This window comes from Macrotis lagotis, chromosome 7 (genome assembly GCF_037893015.1).
Source record: "Macrotis lagotis isolate mMagLag1 chromosome 7, bilby.v1.9.chrom.fasta, whole genome shotgun sequence".
NCBI lineage: Eukaryota > Metazoa > Chordata > Mammalia > Peramelemorphia > Peramelidae > Macrotis > Macrotis lagotis.
In genome coordinates, this window is record NC_133664.1 from 184,601,282 (window position 1) to 184,624,982 (window position 23,701).

Consider the following 23,701-nt stretch of genomic DNA (forward strand, 5'->3'; position numbering starts at 1 on the left):
TCCAAACTTATTTCATCTTATTCCCCTTCACACAATCTACATTCCAACCAAACTCTCTTTTTGCAGTTTTCCATCTACAGTTCCCTATTGTGTCTGTATTTTCACAGGGTTTCTGTTTCTTGCCTGTATAATGCATTCCCTCCTCATCCCTTAAAATCCTTTACTTTCTTCAAGGAATTGTTTTTGGAGTTGCCTTTGGAAGCCTTTCCTGATGCCTCTTGGCTGTTAACTTTCTCTGCCACCTCCTCAAATTAATTTTTATTTAGGTAGTGATGTAAATGTTATAGCAAGTAGGTTGTAAGCTGCTGAAAGGCGTGAACTTTTTTTCTGTTTTGTTTATTTTGTCTATGCATTCCTAGCTGAGTGTCTTTCTCAGAGCAGTCATTTAATCAAATACTTGTTGAATTCAATTGAATTCTTTTAGAACCCTGGGATGCACTGTGACTTAAAATCATCATATGTTGTCAGTTGCTCTCTCATTATCTTCCTACTTACCTTGGTATTTCTGTGCTGTCCTTTCCCATCCAAAAATATTCTTCTTGTCAGAGAAAAAAGAAGCAAAATGAGAACTGAACATCTCTAACCTTCTCCTTGTCATTTGTCAGCTTCATCTAGCCTGCTCAGTGGTCCTTCCTTCTCTCCCTTGTTTGATTTTCCTCTTTCCCTCAATGTGTCCAAAAACTGCACCATCTTTTTGCTGTCCTTATCTCTTTCTGTCCTCATCTCTTTCCTGGCTAGTCTCAGTTCACCCTGAGTTTTAGCATTTCTGACATTTATTACTGTATCTTATTGTGCTTTTTATATTCATCTTCTTGCCTACCCCTGCTTCATCTTTTTTAAATGTCTTTTAAAAATCTCATATGTCAATGGTTTTCTAGTGCATCTACTCCAGTATCTTTAGTTAATTCTCTTTGTTCCCTCATTCGAATTTTTTAAAGACTATCTTATTTCTTCTGGGATGACTTTTAGAGGTGTTTAGTGTAACAAAATCCTAGCTATAATTTTTTTAAACTCATATGTTCTTCTAAAATCTAGCGTATATTCCATATTATAACTTTTTACCTCTCCTTCCTCCTTTATGCTAAACTGAAAGATGAAATGCTTACTTTTCCCTTCTCTTCTAGGATCAAGTCTTGGGTATTGGACTTACTAGCCATGTAAACATAGGCAACTAACTCTATTACTTCATTTGTTTTCCCTCTCTGTTATTTCATTCATATAATGTCAAAACCATGGGAACACAGGTGATATTTTTACTGCTGCTACCAATTTAAGGCAAAGAATGAAAGAGCATTTACTTGTTTACTAAAGAATTGTGCTAATTGCTTTAAGATAAAAGTATAAAAGTGAGACAATCTTTGAAATTAAAACACTGTTTTTATGGCCATTCTTTGTCTCCATGTTGTGCCCCTCCTCCTAGAGCCAGACACAAATTTAATGTAGTGGATTGGGAAGGAGGTGGTGATGTTGAAGTAATGAGTATGGAGTTTAGAGAGTTAGGAGATTTGGTCACCACATCCTTTTCAAAAGCAATGGAAGGATTTGATTTTCTTTACTAGAGTAGAATTTGAAGTATGCCAAGGCCAGCTAGATATTGTGAGTCATATATTTATTTATCTATCAGGGTGGTTTACTTCCACCTTCACCCCACTGTCTTTCCCTTAGGCTTCCAAGTCCACAAAGTGGAATAACAGAAGTGGTGGAAGTAGGAGGGGGATAGTAGTTCAAACCAGATGTCTGGGGCCCCAAGGATGGGACAACATTCTCACATGGTACCATGTTAGTAATCACATCCCAGGATAGAATGGAATGAATCATGAGATAAATTCAGAAGTTTTTACAAAGCAAAAAATTTCTTTGCTTTTTATAAAGCAAACAATTGACTCTCAGTTTTTGGTGTCTAAGACCCTAGTTATGACAGCACCAGGTCTTTGCCTAAGTTATCACAGTCTCTGAGGGGGAGTTAGATGGTTTAGAATGCTGGGTCTGGGGTCAGGAAGGCTCATCTTCTTGAATTCAAACCTTAGATACTTACTAAGCTATGTGACCCTAAGCAAGTTACTTTATCCTGTTTGCCTCATTTTCCTCATGAGTAAAATGGCAAACCATTCCAGTTTCTCTGACAAGAGAACCCCCTGGGTTCATGAGGAATTGGTCACTATGAAACAAGAAGATTGGTGTTTCTGGTTCAAGAGGTGGTGACTGAGGAGGATAAAAGAAGAAGGAAATTGGAATTCCTGATTATTATTTCTTTGAATTTAGTAAGAAGGGACTTAAAGTCATAGTGTATAAATAGAGTAGTCAAGGATTTTATAAGCACTCTTAATTTATAGCTCTTAGCATTAGCATGTGCTTCCAACAGGAACTGGCTTGATCTTTTAAAAAATGACGAATTTTTCTCTTAAGCTGGTTTAAAAAGAAAAACAACTGTCTGAACTGTAACCGAAAGATTGCTATTTCAAAATAAGCACTGTTAAAAATTATATTCAACAATTTTATTTCAAAGCTGTTTTAAAATGTAGGTGTATAAAATGTATCTAGAAAATATATACTTTAAGTTCATTTTCTTAGGGAATATTTTATATTTATAGGGAGAGGCACTAGAACAGAAATTTCATTGATGTGGGGTACCCTAGGAAGAGGAAACTCCCACTATCAATGCTGATCAGCACCTTCTCTACAATTTACAGACTTACAGAATTTTCCTTATCTAGTAAGAAGTTAAATGACATCCTCTGGGTTTTGGAGTTGGTATGTTGGTCTTGAACCCAAGTATTACTGCCTTAAAGTTCAGCTCCCTGGCCACTACATCACAATGCTTCTTACTATCTTTTTTTTTTTTTTGCAAGGCAAATGGGGTTAAGTGGCTTGCTCAAGGCCACACAGCTAGGTAATTATTAAATGTCTGAGACCGGATTTGAACCCAGGTACTCCTGACTCCAAGGCCGATGCTTTATCTACTACGCCATCTAGCCGCCCTACTATCTTTTTAAAGTTTGGAAAAATCCACTTTCTTATAACAAATAGATCAGTCTAAGAAGTGTTTTTTACTCAGGAGTCTCCTGTCTCTCATCCAGACACGAACTGTTAAGTTACCTCATCCCCAGATGTAATGTGGAATAAGTTTCTTCTGTTTTTAACTCCAGATGCAATAATGATTAGAACTTGTTTATGACCCATTATGATTCTATGCAAAACCACTCTGTATTCACTCTTTTACCTATTACTCTTCAGGGGACCCTGAAGTGTTCAAAAGGATAGAAATAATGTTGATGTAAATAACACAATACAGTTAAAAGTCATCCCCAACAGGATAAATTTTGTTCATCTTGTTCAATTTATAATATCGCTTTTCAAATTAGAGCCATCTATCAGGGAAGTATTGGGCTATGCTGACATTTGAAGGAAAATATAACATAGGCATCAGACTTCATCTGATCCTCAATAGCATTGCATTTACTTAAAAGGGGGGGTAATTAAGATATGATTACCTTAAAAAACTGACTTTTCTTTTTTCTGATTGATTTCTTGGTTTTAGGTCTCAAATAGATTTTAAGACCTAGAGTCCAACCCCCTCATTTTGCCTTTTGCTGTTAAAATAATTGAAGGAAAGTAAATAATTTCCTTGACTTTTATGAGCAAGGGAATTCTTTTGCCCTAGGCAAGTAGATGGACCCTAAGCAACTAGCTTAGTTATTAGTATATTATTGATTTCAAGGATATTCAGTAGTATGATGATTTATATCAATCCTTGTGGGACATTTGGATTTTTAAATCAAAATTTCTTGTTGGCTAAATTTCCCAGGATTACTCAGCTGGTATATGTTAGAGTTCTCATACTAGGTCAGAACTTGCACCTCTCTTCTTGATTCTAAGGCCAGTTCTCTACTATCCATGTTTATGTCTTTGTTTTTGCTTCTCCTATGAGAGTGGTTAGTTGAATCTATTTTGAATTTCTGTGGATTTTATATAAGAATTTTTGTTTTGGAGTATTTTGTAGTTCTTTGAGATTAAAATAGCTTTATCAGAAAATAGGAGCATTTGGAGACTTTCCTATCACTAGAGAAATCATTGTTTGGACTCTGGACAGAGTAAATCTGATGAATGACTTTAAAATTAATTTAAAATGTGAATAAGTTTTTTTGGTCTTTTTTTTTTTTTGCAGCTAAATCCTGATTATCGAGATGCCAATAATGAAGGAAAAGTGGTGGTAAGTCAACTTTTTTAAAATAAAGAAAGCATATGGTTCATTTTTTTACATTTGCAAATATTAGTCTTTAAACATTAAGCAGAAACATTGAAATCTGGCTAGTTGGCAGAACAGGACTAAGGTAAGATTCTGTGGTTGGAAAGGATTAGGATATGATGCAGGTCTATGGGAAGATTTTCAGAAACAGAAAATTCTGGCAGTTAGGAGCTCATTTTGGTTTATGAATAGCTATAACAGAGTGCTGGAGGCAATTGATGTTGGCTTGATTCAAGGGCTTTTCCCCAGGATTATATAGGGATTGGGAGAGAGGAGAAAAGACTTATGGTCATGTGGCATGATATGTTTTTAGTATAGGAGGAAAGTCAGATGCTTGGGTAGTCAATTGGCTTCAGTACTTTTTCTCTGTGCTGTGAAACTGAGTTATCGATGGCTGTCATTTTCCACAACTTTGAGATTTTCCAGAGGCTTAAAGGATAAATGAATAATTTCTGATTTGGAAGACATTCATTGAGTAGTCAACATCCGACAAAAATTTATTAAGTCACTAATGTGTTCAAGGTAAAATAATTATCCTACTCTGAAGTCTCAACATGGTATAGATTATGACAGCAGAACCCAACCTCTGGCAGATTCTAATATACTAGAGAGGTTTTAAATATAGTCCTGGCAGCAAACTGTATCCCCTTTCTGTGAGACAACCTAGCTAAACACAGAGAGGCACATCATCAGAAATGTGAGCACTATAGAATGAATTATTTGGGCACGGAAATATAACAATGAAGAAAAAAGAACAAAATAACTATAACAACAATGGAAATGTGGAAGAAAATGGAGGCAAAGGGTACTGAGGACCACAAATTTAGACCAATCATTGGTGCTAAATTAACTTGATAGTCTAAAGATGAAATCCTTTTCCAGTGAATGACTAGAATGGGAATATTGCTGTAACTTGATCATGCAAATATTGACATCCTTGTTATAAATTAATCCAGAAAGTAAAAAGAAGTTTCACATTAATGAAAATATCAGTCTTTTAACAAGCATTTTTTTAACCATCTACTATATGCTAGGCTCACTATGTTTAGCCCAAGGACAAAATATGAAGCAATCCTGACTTTCACTGAACTCACATTTCTTACCTTTCTGTACTCCTTTGGGATTCTCTGACTCATCCACTATGCCCCAGGAATCTTATCATTGAATTGATCATCTAGAAAGATCCAATCACTTTTGGTACTCATCCCTTATCATAACCCTCTGCTCTTCTAATTGGAGGCTCTAGTCACACACTTGGTATGGGCTTGGGAGACAAAACTCCTTATTTCTCACCTCTCTTTTGTGTATTGTCTTTCCTTTGTTAATTCCTAGAGGGAAGAGAATTCTTTTTACAGTATTGGTATCCTCGGTAATTAGTATAGTACTTCAGGCATAGCAGGCAGTTAATACAGGTACATTGACTAACATTTTAATTGAATAGACAACAGGTACATATAAAATATCCACAGAGTATGGTTATATGTATATGTTTACATTCACACACATATATATATATATATATATATATATATATATATATACACATTTATTCACACATGTGCAATATACTTAAATACAAGATAGAAGAGGGCACTGTTTTGATAGATGAAAGATTTCTTACAGAAAATGGTGCTTCAAGAAACAAAATTATTGACAAAGTTGGTCTTATACTTCCAAAGGCAATAAGAAAGATCATGTTATGGAATACCCAGCTACCTCATATTTTAGTGCTCATACCTGATATATTCTTTTAAAAATGTTTTATTTAATTTTTAATTTAATTAAAAAAATTTTTAATTTAAATTTAATTTTTTAATTTTTATTTTCAAACAAGGATCAGTCTTTTCTCCCTCCCACTACTCCCCACCCTTGCCATTGAGAAAGCAAGAAAAACAAAATTATAGTTATAAGCATTTATAGTTAAATAAAACATAATTTCTCATTATTCATATCTAAAAAAAATAAGTCTCAGTTTGTGCTCTGAGTGAACCACCTTTCTTTCAGGAGGTGGATAGTGTTTAATCATAAGTCCTCAGGAATTTGTTGCTGGTCATTCTGTTAAGCAGAATTCCAAGTTTTCTTTTTCCTTTCTTTTCCTTTTTAAGTTTTTTAAAAATTTTCTTTCTCTCTCTCTCTCTCTCTCTCTCTCTCTGTATATATATATATATATATATATATATATATATATATAGATAGATAGATATAGATATTATTTTTATCAGTCAAGATCCACCTTCTCATTCTCCTTCCTCTCTGAAAAACACTATAAACTACAATTCCACAATTCCAAAAAAGACTCTTGGTAAAATATGCTATCTGACTCCAGATAGAAGGGAATGCAAACTGAAGCATATTTCCTTTTCTTCTTCTTCTTCTTTTTTTTTTTTTTGGTGGGAGAAAGGAGACATGGTTAATGCAGGAATTTGTTTTGCATAACTGTACATATTTGTAATGGTTTTTATTTTTCTTATTTTTTGACTTTTCATTGGGTAGGGAAAGGGAAGAATAATGAAAAGAATTCAGAATTGAAAAATATGATAAAATTGAATTGTTCTGTGGGAGGGCACAGAACAATATTAAGAAAAAGTTCATCCTGTGTTCCTGGAATGTAAAGTTTATGAAGGAGAGCAATGTGAAAGAAACCAAATCAACAGCAAAAAAAAAAGACCACAGTGAAAATAATTGCAGCAGAAAAATGCTATGAAGAAAAATTGATGACACTCATATTGAATGGACTTTTATCAAGTCAATGTCAAGAAGCATTTCTTTTTTTAATCAAATTTCCACTAGTCATCATGTTGTGAAAGAATTAGAATAAAAAAACCATGAAAAAGAAAGGAAAAAAACATAAAAGAAGTTTTTAAAAGTGAACATAAAATGCTTTGCTGGGCATTCAGATTCCATAGTTTTTTCTCTGGATGTGAATGACATTTTCCATCGCAAGTTCTTTAGGATTGTCCATGATCACTGAAAGGAGCTCATCTCACAGTGTTGCTATTAATGTGTACAATGTTCTTCTGGTTCTGCTCACTTCACTCAACATTAGTTCATGAAAGTTTTTTTAGGCTTTTCTGAAGTCCAACTGCTCATGATTTTATATAGAACAACTGTTCACTCATATACTATACTTATCACATATACTATACTCATCACATATATCATACTCATCACACTTATTTACTATAATTTGTTTAGTCATTTCCCAACTGATGGACTTTCAATTTCCAATTCTTTGCCACTATGAAAAGAGATGCTATAAAAATTTTTGTATGGTGGATGTTTCTTCTTTATTGTGATCTCTTTGGGATATAAACCTGGTAGTGAATCAAAGGGTATGCATAATTTTAGTGCCCTTTGTGTATAGTTCCAAATTACTCTCAAGAATGGTTGGATCAGTTCACAACTTTCCCAGCAATAAATTAGTGTCCCAGTTTTCCCACAATCTCTCCAACATTGATCATTTTCCTTTTTTATCATGTTGGCTAATCTGATAGGTGGTGAAGTTGTACCTCAAGGTAGTTTTTAGTTTCAACAAGCATTTTTTAAATGTCTATTATATGCAAGACACTATTCTAAGTGCCAGAGATATAAAGAAAGTAACAAATGCTGTCTTTGATCTCAAGAAGTTCCCTTAATAATGGGGTGAAATAATAGGCAAATAACTATATACATAACAGTTACTCTAGATAAATTGGAGGTGAACTCAGAGGGAAGATACTAACATAAAGGGGGATTGCAAAAGGTTTTCTTGCAAGAGATAAGAATTTTAGCTGGGATCTGAAGGAAGTCAGGAGATGAAAATGATGGAGAAAATTCCAGTCTTGGGAAAGCTATTGAAAATGAATGGAGGGGTGGCTACATGGCACAGTGGATAGAGCACTGGCCCTGGAGTCAGGAGGACTTGAGTTCAAATCCAGATGCAGACACTTAATAATTACCTAGCTGTGTGACCTTGGACAAGTTACTTAACACTGTTGCCTTGAAAAAAAAAACCCAAACCAAAAAACCCTCTATGATTTCAGTAAAGTATGGGCATAGGGAAGAATGGTAACTAGGATTCTGTATCAACATAGAAAACAGGCTCAAAGGCAGTAATCTGTGAAGAAGCCTTTATAATCAAAGAGAGAGAGTTAGGAGGTAATAAACATGATGAGTATTGAATAAAATCACAAAAAATAAAACATTCTTTTCTAACAGATAGGAAAAGACTGATCATTGATGTGACAGTGTCAGGGTGTAATCAGTCATCTGTATTAGAAGCGTTCTTTGAGAGCATATTCTCTTAGCATTTATCATAATTACAGACTACGTAATATTGCAATTTTTATCTGATTGTAACCTTTTATCATTATATCTTTTCCCCTTCATCCTCAACATGATCTAGATCTAGTCTCTCTATCCTTCAGTTCTTTTTTCAGGGCATTAATCTATACCTTCTAAGCTCTCCTCCTTTCCTTTCCCTACTTCTACCCTTGGTAAATTATTTTACTCCATAGAATTACCTACACTCAAAGACCTTGCCTCCTTACCTTTTTGACAATTGTACTTGACCAACTCCAACCTGGGATTATTCCTATGGTCTTCCACTTGCATTCCAACTCCTGAACCACAAATTGGAGATGCAGGAAATTATGGGTACCCTATAAATCCCACCTGGACCCTAACTATAGCGAATTCTTTTTTACAGTTCCCTAAACCATTTGCCTCTACACAGTGATGATTCTAAACCTTGTTATCCTTGCTCAGATTTCCCCATGACATCACTTTCCCCACCATCTCAGCTGAGGATCTTGGCTTATACTTCATTGAAAGTTTAAAACCATTTAATAAGAGCTCTTTTTCTTCCTTCTCATCTCATAACATCTCTCGCATCACTGCCTTCATCCTTGTCTTTCATGAAGATATGGTCTCTCTTACTAAGGTAAAGTAAATCCCTCTATATAAACACTTGACCTCATCCCATTTCCATTTTCTCCAGAAGGATTCTTCTTATCATAGATTCTTTGTAATCTTCAAGAGAAGGAGAGGTCAGATAAGTGGGGGTGGGGGATGGGGGGGTGAAACAGGAGAGAGTAGTGTCATGAAATTTTGAGAGAAGAAAGTTTGAAAAGAAGAAAAAAGTTTGAAAGGAGAAAATTGACAGTTTCAGAGGTTGCAGAGAGATTGAGAAGATTAAGGGATGAGATTTAGCAATTAAGGGAGTATATGTGAATGATTAGGAGGGAAATCACACTTCAAAAAATTAAGGAAGTAACCTTGGGAGTTTAGCTGCAGAATAGAGGAGAGATCCAAAACCTATCAAGGATGGACTGATTGATCCAGTAGGGTTCTTTTTGAGGACAGGGAAGATAAAGTGATGTTTGTAGACACTAAAATCTATAATACACAATCTAAAAAATATATAAGGATCTAAAAAAATCAAATCTAGAGTTACTGAATGAGATTAAATCTACATAGAGGAGGTCCATAGTGAAGGTTAAAAAAAATGGAGAACATTGAGGGGTTGATTTTCTAGAAGTCTGAAGATTCTGAACATTTGGGAAAAAAAATCACAGCTACTGGGAAAAAATCAAAAAATTTCACTCCCCTCTGACCTATATGCTTCCTTTCCCATCTCTGCAAAATTTCTGAGAATAATTTGCACAGGTTTTAAGATTTTCCTTAGGGAAATTATAAAAAACAAGTAGGCAGACTTTCACAAACAATATTTGATAGAAGACTACATCTTAATATAATTATGTAATTGACTTAAAAGGTGCTTATTTACTATGCATATTATTTGTTGATTATAAAAAAATGTTTTATACAACAGAGTGAAATGTAGCTTGAAGGTTCTCCTTCATCATGATGTTTTCTATACATTTTTTAAGATCATAAGATTCTTTGATAGATGCAGCAACAAATAAAACTGTCTAGTTTTCCTTTGATTAATATGTAGAACATGAAAGTGGAGAGTTAGGCTCACTAATAGTAAGTGCTGCTATCATAGAGAAATCTGAGACAGAAAGTGAAGTTGTTGAGATAATCATAATTGTGGATGATCTTGTGCTGATTTCATGAAGCCTTAGAACATCATGGAGAGTGATTAAAAAAAAAGGCCTAGATTTGAAATGGAGGATCTGGTCTCAATTCCTGGATCAGTCAGCAGTATCATAATAGCAAGTCCCTTCACCTCTATCTGCCTCAATGTCCTCATCTATGAAATGAGAGACTCAGACTAGATAACCTCTGAGATTCCTTTCAACTTTAAATTTGTGAATTATCAGTGGTACCCACAATTTCTCACAAGTTCAGTTTCACCATTCATATAGGAAAAAATGATAGAAGAATGCTTGTTGAAGTAAAGTTGAATTTCAGTCATGTGTGTTACATAGTTGAAAAATACAGCCTAAAAAGTTAGTCCATTAGTAAGTATATCATGGACTGATACTGCAGACTAGCTTATTAGTGTTAAAGAAAAACTATTAATACTATATTGCATAGAAAAATTTTTATTTAATTTAAAATTAATTTAGTCACCAAGCTATTTCTGGTTTAGAGGAGATGACTAAAGTGACATATATTTCTCATGTCCTCTTTCATATCTCTTCCCTCAAGTTGGCTAACATTGTAAAACAATAATTACTTCTCTGTTCTTTAGTTGAACAATGCTTTTGCATATTCTCCTAGAATAAACAAAGGGACCTCCTCTGAGTCTTCAATATCTTAATCCTTTCCCTAAGAAAAAGGGTGAGTCTTTGAGCCAAATGCTTCAGGGGAAAAGCATAGAGGATACTGCTTTTAGATGGGACCAATCAATTCTGGTGGGTAGAAAAGGCAGCTGATCTAAATGAAATTAGACTTATTCTTTGTTCCATGATTTGGTTGCCATCCTTAATCCAATTCCCTATGAAAGGTCTTTTGTCCTGCTTAATTTCCTAAAGGGAAAAATCTGGAAAGGGACTTTTTAGATCTTAGAGAAATATTATTTCTTAGTATTTCTAAAGAAAAGAAAGTTTTTTAACCTATGATTTCACAATTTTTTGAGGTTGTTCAGTCATTTTTCTGTTGTGTCTGATTCTTCATGACCCCATTTGGGGTTTTATTGGCAAAGATACTAGAGTGGCTTGTTATTTCCTTCTCCAGCTCATTTTGCAGATGAAGAACTGAGACAAACAGTTAAATAAATTGCTCAGAGTCACATAGCTTGTGAGTGTTTGAGACCAGATTTCAAATCTGGTAGATAAGTCTTTCAGAGTTTAGTCCCCAAAATTTATCCAGTGTACCACCTACCTAATTAATGATTCCAAAATATCTGTCAAATTTGCTCAAGCCATTCAAGTAGTTTCGTTCATGTCATGAAGATAAAATCCTTGGATGACTAATTAGATTTCTGACTCAATTGACCTATTTTGACAACTTAGAGTTCACTTTTATACTTAGCAATACAAAATAGGTGCTTACATGTTGAATTAATGAATAAAAAAAAGTTTGAAATGGCAAGGACTGCTATGAAACTCCCAAATGAAATTCTCTCCTTTAATACAAAGAATTAGAATTTCACATTAAAAAACTTATTACTAAGTTATGGAATACAGTTTGATATCTGTGAGTTCCAAAAAAGCACCTAGCACAGTAAGTTCTTAATAAATATTTAATGAATAAAAGTTTGAATAATTCATGGTTACGTTGATATAGGCCTAACATCTTTTATAAGTCAATCCTGATCTGTATTTTTTTCCAATTTAATTAAATTCAAATATTTTTAAAGTGACTACTGGGTGTAGATAGACAATCTAGTGGATAGAGGACTTAGTCTGCAATAAAGAAGACCTGAAATATCTGATCTAGCTGTGTGACCCAGCCCAAGTCACTTAATCTTGCTTGCCTCAACTCCTCATCTGTAAAATGAGTTGGAAAAGGAAGTGACATATCATTTTGTATCTCTGCCCCACCAAAAACCCTCAAATGGGGTCATGAAGAGTCAACTACAACTGAAAAAACTGAACAACAACTGTGTGTCAAGTCCTTGGTAATAGGGGGACTAGAGTTTATATAAAACAGACCTTCAGCTCAAGAAGTTTAAAGTCTAAGATAGAAATAAATCTAAATGATATATTTATGATATTCATGGAAAGTTTTGATTTGTATCATAATGACCCTGTATAAATAGGATAAGCTAACAGGTTAGGATTAAAGTTTTTATTTGCCTATTTGATCTTATTTGTCCAAATCTCATTTATGTAGTGTTCTTTGTAAAGCCCCAAGATTGAGGGGTGGGGGGGATCTCAGCTTGCATTATATATTATGTATGATGTATGTATATCATACATAATATATTACATTATATACAAGTATATTAGTTTACTCTGCTTATTGAAGGAATGTAGCTTAAAAAGAAAGTAGAGAGTAAGATAGATAAGCCTTTGGTGGGTAATTCATGATTATTGTTTTTAGATTTACTCATCATTCCATTTCTATCATTAGCAGGGAATCATTATTTGATATTTGAATTTTGTCCCCAGAACTGCCATCAACTCTAATCATTTCAGAAAAGTCACATGCTTCCCTGGATTTCAGTTTCCTTATTTCTAAATGGAGGTTGATGAGGTTCATTCTACTTAACTCCTGCCATTTTGAGGATAATATGAGATCATAGAAAACACATTTCAAAAAGTTAAATGTCATTTGCAAATTTGAGATATTACATTAATGTCATAATATCTAAGTTTTAGTACTTTGCATCTTTCTTTTGTCAGCAAAAGTTATAGTTTACTTTTCTAAAGCACTTTACAAAGGAAAAAACTATCTCATGGCTTCAAATATTGTTGCCATTTTTTAGAAGAGGAAATTGAAATTTGGTGAGGTTAAGTGCTTTGGCTAAATTTACATAGATAATACATACTAGAACTATATTATTAATCCAGATAACAGAATTGAGTGAGATAATATATGTGAAGCAGTTTACAAACTAAAAAGTTTTCCATCAGTCAAAGATTATTAAGTGCTTCTTGTGTCAGATGTTATGTGCTAGGAAACAAAAATGAGACAAAACCGGTTCCTGCCTCAAGGAGCTTAAAAATATTAGCTGCTGTTGCATCAGTTAATAGTCGAAACAGGAGTAGAAGCAATAACAGTAATAATAATAATAATAATAGCAGTAGAAGGAATAATGGTAGTAGCAGTAGTAATAGCAATAGTAATAGTAGCAATGATAATAGTAGAGTAGTAGCAGAAGTAGTAGTAGTGTCAGTATCAGCAATTATAATAGTAGTAGTAGAAATGCAACAGTAGTGGTAGTAATAGCAGTAGTAATATAGTAGTGGTAGAAGTAGTAACAGTAGCGGTAATAGTAATAGTTTTGTTGTTGTATCATCTTGGTTCTGTCTTGTAATTTTTCTTTTACACTAATTCTTCCTCTCTTATTCTTCTGTTTTAATTCCAATAAGTGATACTACTGGTGGTTTGGTCCAGAGAATTCAGGGGTTTATATAAAGATGGATTCTATATACAGCTAAGAGTAAAATAAAGACTATGATGAAAGCTCATTCCTTTTTGTTCATCTGGCCTTTCAGTGAAGGATGATAGTTTTTAAAAAAGAATTAACTTTTTTATTCACTTCAAAAATTATTATTTATATATTTTATTTTTATAGCACTTTTAATTCTCAGTATCTCTCTGCCATGCCCTCCCAGCCAACCTTTATAAATGAAAGGTTTTTTTTTCCCAGTGTGTGTGTGTGGGGGAAGCTGTTCAGCAAAACTCAGTAAGGCATTTATTAGTCAACAAACCTTTGTTAAGCACTTACTATGTGCTTAATAGATATCATGCTAATCAACTTTCATACTACTATGTAGTATGACACAATAGATATTAATCTACTGTTTGCTGGACACTGTTCTAAATGCTTAATATAAAAAGAGGCAAAAGTGCCTTTAAGTAGCCCCAATATCTTACACTTAACGTTTTAATGAACAATTAAATATCTGTATCTCCCCCCCCCCCCAACTCCACAAAGAAGGCACATTCTCATGTATAATCTTTGGATTCAGGGTTGGTCACTATAATTATACAGGAGTTAGTTTTTATTTTTGATGTTCTTTCCATTTTCATTGTTGTAGTCTTTGTATGTTTGTATTTCTGTCATTCACTTTTAATATCTGAGAAAGAAAAATAGAGGGAAAGGAGATGTCTGTGGCAATATGCCGATAGTTCAGAGATGCACCACAGTGTTGACTCCTTCTGTTACCGTAGCTTCAAATGCTGCTATTATTGCCTTCTGGCTCTCATCACAGACAAAGGCACAGCTGGGCACTGTTGATTTCCCTTCTCCAAAATCCCTAGCTTAAATGTAAGCAGGTCTTGGAATGGGAAACCATAAAACTAACATTATGAGCTTTTATGTTATAGGGCATTTGCCACCTATCAATAATTGTCTAGTGATAAAAAGGAGCAATGGCGAGTTGACAAAATTTTGTCAGTCAGTAAAACATGAATACAATTTCCTAACTGAGGATGTATAAATCTCAGGTCTTCGTTCCAGTAACATTGAGTTCACTGTGAAAATGTAAATATCTTCTTATGTAATTTCCCCTCTGATGTCCCTCCAAAACTCATCTAAGGCTTTCCTGTAAATCTGAAACCTTGACCAAAAAGCTTCATTCCATTTTTGAAAATTCAAAGATTAATGTGTAATGCATCAAATATGCAGCACTGTATATCAGAACCCTATTAACTCCAAATTGGTATATTTGTGTTGAAAAGGAGTCTATTATTTCCAATTCCAAAAATGTACAGTATCCACAGGGACCCTCTAAACATTGGAACAATGTCAAGCACAGCTGGGAACCTGAAATTCATTAATTCCTTCTCAAAAGACTCATCCTTTTAGGATGAAGTAGCTCAGTTGCACATTGGATAGAATACTGGACCTAGAGATAGGAAGACGAGGTCAAATTCAGCCTCAGACACAACTGTGTGATTCTAGACCAGCCACTTAAACTCTGCCTGCTTCATTTTCATCACTGATAAAATGTAGATAATAAAAGTATTGCCTTCCCAGGGTTGTTGTGAGGATAAAATGAGATAATATTTGGAAAGTGCTTTGCAGACCTTAAAAGAAATATATAAAATGATAGCTATTATTATTATTAATTATATAATAGATATTAATAAAATTGATTATCTCTTCAAAATGTGCCCTGTGTCCTCTTAAGTCCTGAGTATTATTAAGTTGATGATTTTTTTTGAGGTATATATATATCTCTAATTGGGAATTTAATCCAAAATTATACAAATAGAGACAGCTGCCATGCAGAAACATAATTGAAAATTCCATTCTACCCTGTTTACTTTTTAGGTAGCAGATAATGAAATTAGACAAAACAAAATCCAAGTTGAAATTTTCCTTAGTTAAAAATTTAGCCATGTATGTCTAAATTGTCCCAATGAAAAGGAAGGAAAAGGGCTGGATTAGGAATACCTCAACAATAACTATTTAATTAAAAATCAAGCATGGCATGAGAAACAGCTCATTTGAGTGTTTGTTTAAAATACAAGTGTCTCTGGTTATATAAAGTCAGCAGTTAGACCTCTGGGGAGGAGGCTTTATAGTGACTGAGACAGATGCTGTTCCATTATTATTCTGCTCCTGCACACAAGTCTGAATCAGCTCTGAGAACACATGCATTGTTTCTTACAGAATGTCTCTCTGGCTTCTAACAACAGAATTGCAATGTGATGTCTCTGCTAAAAATGCAATGACTCAGAAGTGAGTCAAATGGGGAAGGTATTATGGAATGATAACTGGTGTGTTGCTTAGTGCCCTTCTGTGATATGCAGAAACAAAGATAGTCATGAATTCACTCTTCTGACTTTTCATATAGGATTTTCAATTATATAATCTGTGAAGTTGAGTCCATTGGAGCTAGATAAAAATACAGATCTTTTAAGAATCCACTAAAACAGGTTAACATGCAAAAGTTCTGCCTGTATTTCTATCTACCATAGTTAAGCATGTCTTTTTTTTAAAGCTCCAGCTGAAATCAAATTTATTTCTTATTGTTCTATCATAAGAAGAATTTTAGGCACTGGACACAGAGATGAAAGATAGCTTGTCAAATTCAGAAATCAGCTAGCAGGATAGTGGAATGTCTACTACCTGGAGTAGAATAATGTGAAATTAAAAAAAAAACTATTAAAGAAGAACTGATTGAGGAAATTTACAATATAATCAGAATTATAAGGATAGTTTAAGATAACATTATTTTCAAGCATCCCTTCATAATTTGGCATATAAGCAATTTATATATAAATTATGTATGATATCAGTTTTCCCGAGGAATTTTACTAGATATATTGTTATCTGAGAGCAGTTATCATTCTATATACTTTGTAGCAATATTTTACTATTATTTAAAATTCAACAATTCAGGTTTCTATGGATTCTGATAGATCATATGTAATTAGTACAAATTAATGAGTTTTTGGACTATATTTGAAAAAATTTGTATTGAAAAACCCTTTTTGTTCTAAAAATATTGAATTATATTTAAATTTAAATTGAATTTATATTCAATTACATATGTTTTATAGAATTGTACTGTAATTGCAACTTTCTATGTCATAATTTCCTTGATTTTATATGCCCCTAGAAGGTTATTCTTTTTTCTCTTTTTCTTCCATAATTACCACTACCACCCCATTAACACAGTACTATATATGTGCTTATATATATATATATATATATATATATATATATATATATATATTCTCAGTTAATGAAATCTAAATACAATAATGTAGACAACATAATCTATGAAAATCACAGATCCCAGAGCCCTTAGGATAAACCTTTTAACATTGGCATCTTATTTTAACAGTTTTGTTTGCTATTGATATCATCTCAAAATTGATTTCCTTTGTGTGAAGAGTAATGCACACAGGAAATGGAGTTCAGATAAAGGAAGATGTCAGTAAAGTTCATCTTTTACATGGATGGTAGGGTTTCATTTATTCATTCAACAAACATATTAAGCTCTTTGATTTATGTGAGTTCACCTCAAGGAATAGACACAGCTCTACATCGTATACAAATAGCTAGTTTCACTGATAATATGCAAATCATTGTAGCACCCACAAAAAAGGATGCATATGCTAATCAGTTTTATTAGCCAGTCAAATTCTAGCTCTCTGGTTATTTGAGGAGAGTGTCCTGCCAAGAATGACGGGTTGACTTTGATTGGCTACAGAGGTTAGCATTAACTCTTACACTCTGGTGGGCAAAAGGACCTCTTCCTGTGTGACAGTCTTAGGTTAAAAGTAAATTCTGGTCATCTTTTGAATTCTATTTAGGTCATGAGTAAGATTGAGAAAGAGACCGTAAAGACTGATTAAGTTCCTTAGGTCTTTGGGTCTACACTGACAGATTTACTATGTATTCCTTATGTCTCTGAGGGGAAGGGATCTTCATTGGCCAGGATACATCACATCTGTTGTCAGTCAGCAAGTATTTATTTGGGAGGTACTGGGAAGAATGTCCCAATGAGGAAAAGACTGGGAAGGATTGGAATTTGAGGGCAACTAAAGAATGAGGTTAAGGTCAAGAGTGTCAAAGATAGCTAATCTAGTCCTTTCCCCCAATCCCAATGGAGGTTACATGAAGAACTTAATAGTGGGAGAAGGGGCCCATAGGAATGAAGTTAAGTGCTAAAAAAGATGTAAAAGTATAGTTTATAGAGTTATGGCCCTTATGAAGTTTACTGTCTTAAAGAAGATTAAGAAAATAAGAAATATTATATTCATTATTACATGGTAAATGGATTGCTAAGTCCTTCTGTGCTTCACCATCTCCTGAAATCTGTCCAAGTTCATATTCTTGGTTTTCATGACACTATCTGTTTATCTCATCCTTTGCCATCCACTTTTCCTTTTGCTTTCAATCTTTCCCAGCATCAGGGTCTTTTCCAATGAATCTTGTCTTGGAAAAGAAAATGGAATAGAAAGTTGTAAATCAAAGACTTAAGTCAGAGAAAGAAAGTTGTTAGTGTTAGAAAACAGAGGAGGCTTCAGGGAGGAGTTGGTTTTTGAAATGATCTTTAAAGGGTTAAATAAGAATTCAGTAGTGAAGAAGGCCATGCCAAATATAGCATAGAGAATGAGCAAAAGAGAAGGGAAAGGGTGGAAGAGAGCATAGTATATTGGGGATGATGGAGAAATATACATGATTGAGTATAGTATATATAGCAGGGTGTGATATGAGCTATGGGAGGTGCCATAATTTTGAGAGCCTTGAATGCTGGGTAAAAGGTTGATTTCTGAGATGACTGGTAACCCTTGGTATAATTATAGAAGTAAGTGGCTATCTTCTAGCATCCCCTATTAAGACCTTTCTCCCCAATTGCAATTAGAGGTGTGGTTTGTATGGTCCTTTTCTCTGATCTCAGTCTGTTTGTGATATAAAATGGTGGGCCTAGATTGTAAATTTCCTGAAGTTTGGTGATCAATTTCCATCTTGTTTTTGTAACTTAGCACTAGGGAAAATGCTTTTCATCTAATAAAATCATTCCACCATCAGGTATTGATTAGTAATAGATAAAAAATTTCACTTCCTAGGACTGTTTTCACTTTCTTAAGGAAATCTTGAAAACCTAAAAGCCTTCCAGACTCAAACCCCAAACCTTTCAGATCCATTCATTAAAAGGAATGAATCAGTATTAGTCAAATTTTAGTATTAGAGGTTGATGAGGGAGTTACTTTGGGGGTAATAGGTCTTTTACATACCCCTAAACTCATAACCCATAAGTAACACCATTACTCATAAGATACTAGTTTTCTTTACCAGAAAAAGAGTTTTGATCACGCTTAAGTATTCTGTTCTGTCCTCAAGGCCAGCCAGGTCAGTTCTTAAATTAATTTCTGAGTTGTAGGTGATGGATACAAAGTACTGAGTTACAGTTGTGTCTAAATCTTCTTAGCCTTACCTGCCTTAGGGAAAGTTCATGATCATGAGCTCATGTCTGCCTTCAGAGGGTCAGATGATTACAGCCTTTTCTCAGCATTTACATACTGTGGCTCATTAATTTCAGTTAGCTTGGCTGTCACTTCTGTCTCAAAATTGGTTAATGAACTTCTTTCAGAAGAACTAATTTTGAGTTTGATGGTAAACTACTGGGCTACTTAACAAGTTTTTTGAACAGTTTCTATGACTCCCTCTAAAATTTCTTCATTACTTAAGGAAGATTCTGTCTATGGGAATAAACTAGTAAATAATGAAATAAGCAGAAGACAATTTATACCAGATCAACGCTATGAAAATATACAAATACAAAAAAATTTTAAGTATTGTGATCAGCATGATTCTGATGATTCTGATGATGATTCCGGAAGACTGATGAGAAACATATTATCCAGCACAGAGAGAGAGGTGACTAGTTTATGATGCAGAATGATTTTTATATGTATGCACATATATGTAAAAGTTTGCTTTGGTCCACTAGCCGTATTTGTTACAAGGAACTGATTTCCCCCTTTTCTTTTTCCAGTTAGGTCAGGGTTGAAAGGAACACCAAATTTCTTTTGTTTCAAAAAGTAAAATTTATCATTTTAAGTTTAAATAAGAAATGAAATTGTAGCAATGCTGTAATAGTATTAATTGATCTGGCACACTACCAAACAGAACTGATTTGAATTTTGACCAATAGACTTGGTTTTGAATGATCTGATGTGGTTCCTCTCTTTCCTACTTAAAGAAAAGAGCATAAAGGATATGAGCATATTTGAGATTGTGGGATAGAAAGAAGAGTTATGGAAGGAAATAGATGACCTGGATAAGAGAGAACTGAGGAACAGATTAAAACAACAAAAATAAGAAAATTTTTATTTTCTTGTCTTTTGCCTCTTACTTCACTTTTCCCTGCTTCTCCATCTTCAGTTTTTTCTCTTTCATGACAATTATGCTTGGATCTCTCCTATCTTTGAAAAGAAGAATACAAATCAATTGATAATAATGATGAAAATGATAAAAATAATGATAATGGCTAACATTTATATTTTACTGTTTATTATTTCCCTGGTTCTGTGCTAAATGCTTTACAATTATCTCATTTGATGCTTACTACAATGCTAGGAGGCAGGTGTTACTATTATCTTCATTTTACAGATGAGAAAAATGAGATTGACAGAGATGAAGTGACTTGCCCAAGGTCACACAGATACCAAGTTTCTTAAGTCAAATTTGAACTCAAATCTTCCCAGTTCTGGAGTCAGGCTGGTGCTCTGTCGATTGTGTTACCTGGCTGCCCTGCTCCTTTCTCAAAGATGTGTTATATTCTTTCTCTTTTTCCTGAATAAAGTCTACACTCACTGCTTTTGAGTCTTTAACTCCTTGAAAATGTATCCCAGCCTGCACTTCTGACAATCTACTGACTCATTACTCCACTGTAATCTGGTTTCTATCATCACCACTCTATTGGATCTCTTTTGTTCAAGATTGATAATGACCTCTGAATTAACTATCAAATAGAGCTAGGTAACAAAGTGCCTAGAGTGTTGGGTCTGAAATCAAGAAGATGTGAGTTTAAATCCAGACTCAAAAATTCACTAGTGGTATGACCTTGGGCAAGTCACTTTAAAAAAATCTATCTGTATCAGTTTCCTCAACTGTAAGATGAGGATTAATAGCCTACCTCTCTCTCTCTCTCTCTCTCTCTCTCTAGGTTTTTGCAAGGCAAATGGGGTTAAGTGGCTTGCCCAAGGCCACATAGCTAGGTAATTATTAAGTGTTTGAGACCAGATTTGAACCCAGGTACTCCTGACTCCAGGGCCGGTGCTTTATCCACTGCGCCACCTAGCCGCCCCAATAGCATCTCTTACAGAATTGGTGTAAGGCTCAAATAAGATATATTAATTGAACTTTTAATGAGCAGTTTCTAACCTGGGCATGACAGAGCAGATCAGAGACAAAGTGGTAGTTACCAGGTAACAGTTTATAAATTACTTTCTTTGTAAGGAACCTATTTTCAAATCATGGGATTGCTCCATTCTTTGGAGCTCCATTTTGCTGGCATTTGGACAGAGAATATATACATGCATTTTGGGGGCTTGAGTGATATTCTCAAGACAAGGCCACCATGCAGAGTAATACAATCATATAATTTGTGATAATCTAAATAGGAGTCTGTAAGGGACTGTTTTGTGTGGGAATACTGTAAAACTTGTGCCCTCTAGCACCAGAGCATTATTTACTGGTTGATTGTAGAGTGCCACAGGAGTGGGAGTGGACCAGGGACTGGGGAGGATATTTAAGCACTTGTATTTGGTTTAATAAAGGGAGATCTAGGAGATCTTGTAGAACTTGTCTTCCTTTGTCTCCTGCCCCTTCATTGTTTGCCTGGGTAAGGATAAGTGAGTTCAGAAAGGAACTCAACAGGAGTCCTGTGGGAATGTCCAAGTTGATTGCATAGTTTTGGGGAGTGAAGAACAGTACAGTAGAGTTAATACTGCTTCACTTTACTTAACACAGGCAAGCACAGTTTGGGGCAAGACCTGTCAAGATTAAAACAAATTGCTACTTTATTTTCAGTATTTCCCAGGTCCAGAGCCTGTCTATGAATAGGTCCTCTAGAAACTAAATTATTATTATTATTATTATTATTAAATTCATTACACATATCATACTAATCAATATAAAAATCATAACTCTTGAAAGATAATATATATATAATGTACTTTGCAAATCTTGAAGTGTAATGTAATATTAGCTATGATTATTGTGAAAATTTAAATAATTGGATTATTGCCTTCATACTTTCTGTGCTTTTTTTCAGGGCTTTATACTATAAGGAAATGGTGTTTGTTGAAAAACATGATTTCCTTCTTTCTTTTTCGTAATATAGCTCCCTCTCACCCATGGACCCCTAGAGGGTTATCCTAATTTTGAGGTACTCTTTGCTTCACTTAAAATCATATAGTTAATAATGTTTTTACTTTTACTAAATAACTGAAAAAAAGACATCTTTGTTCAGAGCACACAATATTTAATCATACAGTGTAATAAATTAAGAAACACAAAAAGATTTCCCCCCCTGACCCACAGGGATACATTCTCAGGTTACCAAACTACTAGAGACAAGTATATGTTCAGAGGAAAGATGAATGACTAGGGAAAAGGAATATGGCACATCTGTAGGAAATGTGTGTGGTGAGAGCACATGTATTGTTGGAGCAACTGAAAGTTCTAAGTCTGACTCTGATAGTATTCTGTTGCTCACTGTAAGGTATTCTGCTGCTGGGTGTTCTGACTCTGTTCTCCATCTTAGGATCTGATTTGTTCATTGAACTGTTCTCCCCAACTATCTGTTTGTTTTTTAACTATTCGGCTATCAATATCTGCTGCTCTCTGCTGCCCTTTGCTGGGGTATATAGTGCTGGGTAAGCCTCTCTTGCAAAGAAGGGTTAAGCTGTTTTAGCTCACATAGCTCTAGAGCATTTAAGAGCTCTTAGAGCTCTTAAGCAGTCTGCAAAATCCAGAAATCTTTAGGCTGCTATTAAGCTTGGCTTTTTTTTTTTTGGACTGTTTCTTTAAAATGGTGATTGTTAATATTTCTGGCATCCATCAACTATCTAACTTTGGGTTAGAGAGTTTCTGTTAACATGTTTTTAGATCCCCAGTTTTCAGCAATTATATCCTTTGAAAAGACAATTTAAGTGATTGTACCCAACAAAACTACCAAGAAATGTATAATAAAATTCTCTATTGCCATACACATCAACCTTGGGAGCAAGAAAACTTAAGATTTTTGCAGATGGATAAAGCCACTTTAGTGTCTTGTTATTAAGTATATAAAACAAAATACATAGAATTACACTAAGGAAACTAATTATATTGAAATACTTATGTACTTTATATATGTACAGTAAATGTATCTATGTCTGCATATAGATATATATTAGGCATTTATACATGCGTCAAATGAATAAAATGGATATAATAATGCATTTCGGGTTAAGTACCTTTGATTTAGATGAATTTAGAGGAGCTACTTACCTCCCCTTTAAATCTTTTGTTTCAAATTCTTGCCTTTATTATGAAAAACTGTCCTGTCAAGAACAAAATATGAGATTTTGTTTAGCATTTTTATTTTTTTAAATTTTTATTAAAGATATTATTTGAGTTTTACAATTTCCCCCAATATTGCTTCCCTCCCCCCACCCCAACCCACAGATAGCACTCCGTCAGTCTTTACTTTGTTTCCATGTTGTACCTTGATCCAAATTGGGTGTGATGAGAGAGAAATCATATCCTTAAAGAGAACAGAATTCTCAGAGGTAACCAGATCAAACAATAAGACATTTGGGTTTTTTTTTCCAAATTAAAGGGAATAGTCCTTGTACTTTGTTCAAACTCCACAGCTCCTTATCTGGATACAGATAGTACTCTCCTTTGCAGACAGCCAAAAATTGTTCCCAATTGTTGCG

At 34.2% G+C, this 23,701-nt stretch overlaps 1 protein-coding gene across 1 annotated transcript in view; it reads left to right on the plus strand.

Annotated features, from left to right (window-relative positions):
* Nucleotides 1–23,701, plus strand: part of ITPR2 (inositol 1,4,5-trisphosphate receptor type 2) — a 482,746-nt gene that overhangs the window by 134,709 nt on the left and 324,336 nt on the right. The window contains exon 10 of the mRNA XM_074195308.1: nucleotides 4,166–4,210. Coding sequence (XP_074051409.1) covers nucleotides 4,166–4,210 — 45 coding nt within the window. The remainder of the gene's footprint in view (nucleotides 1–4,165; nucleotides 4,211–23,701) is intronic.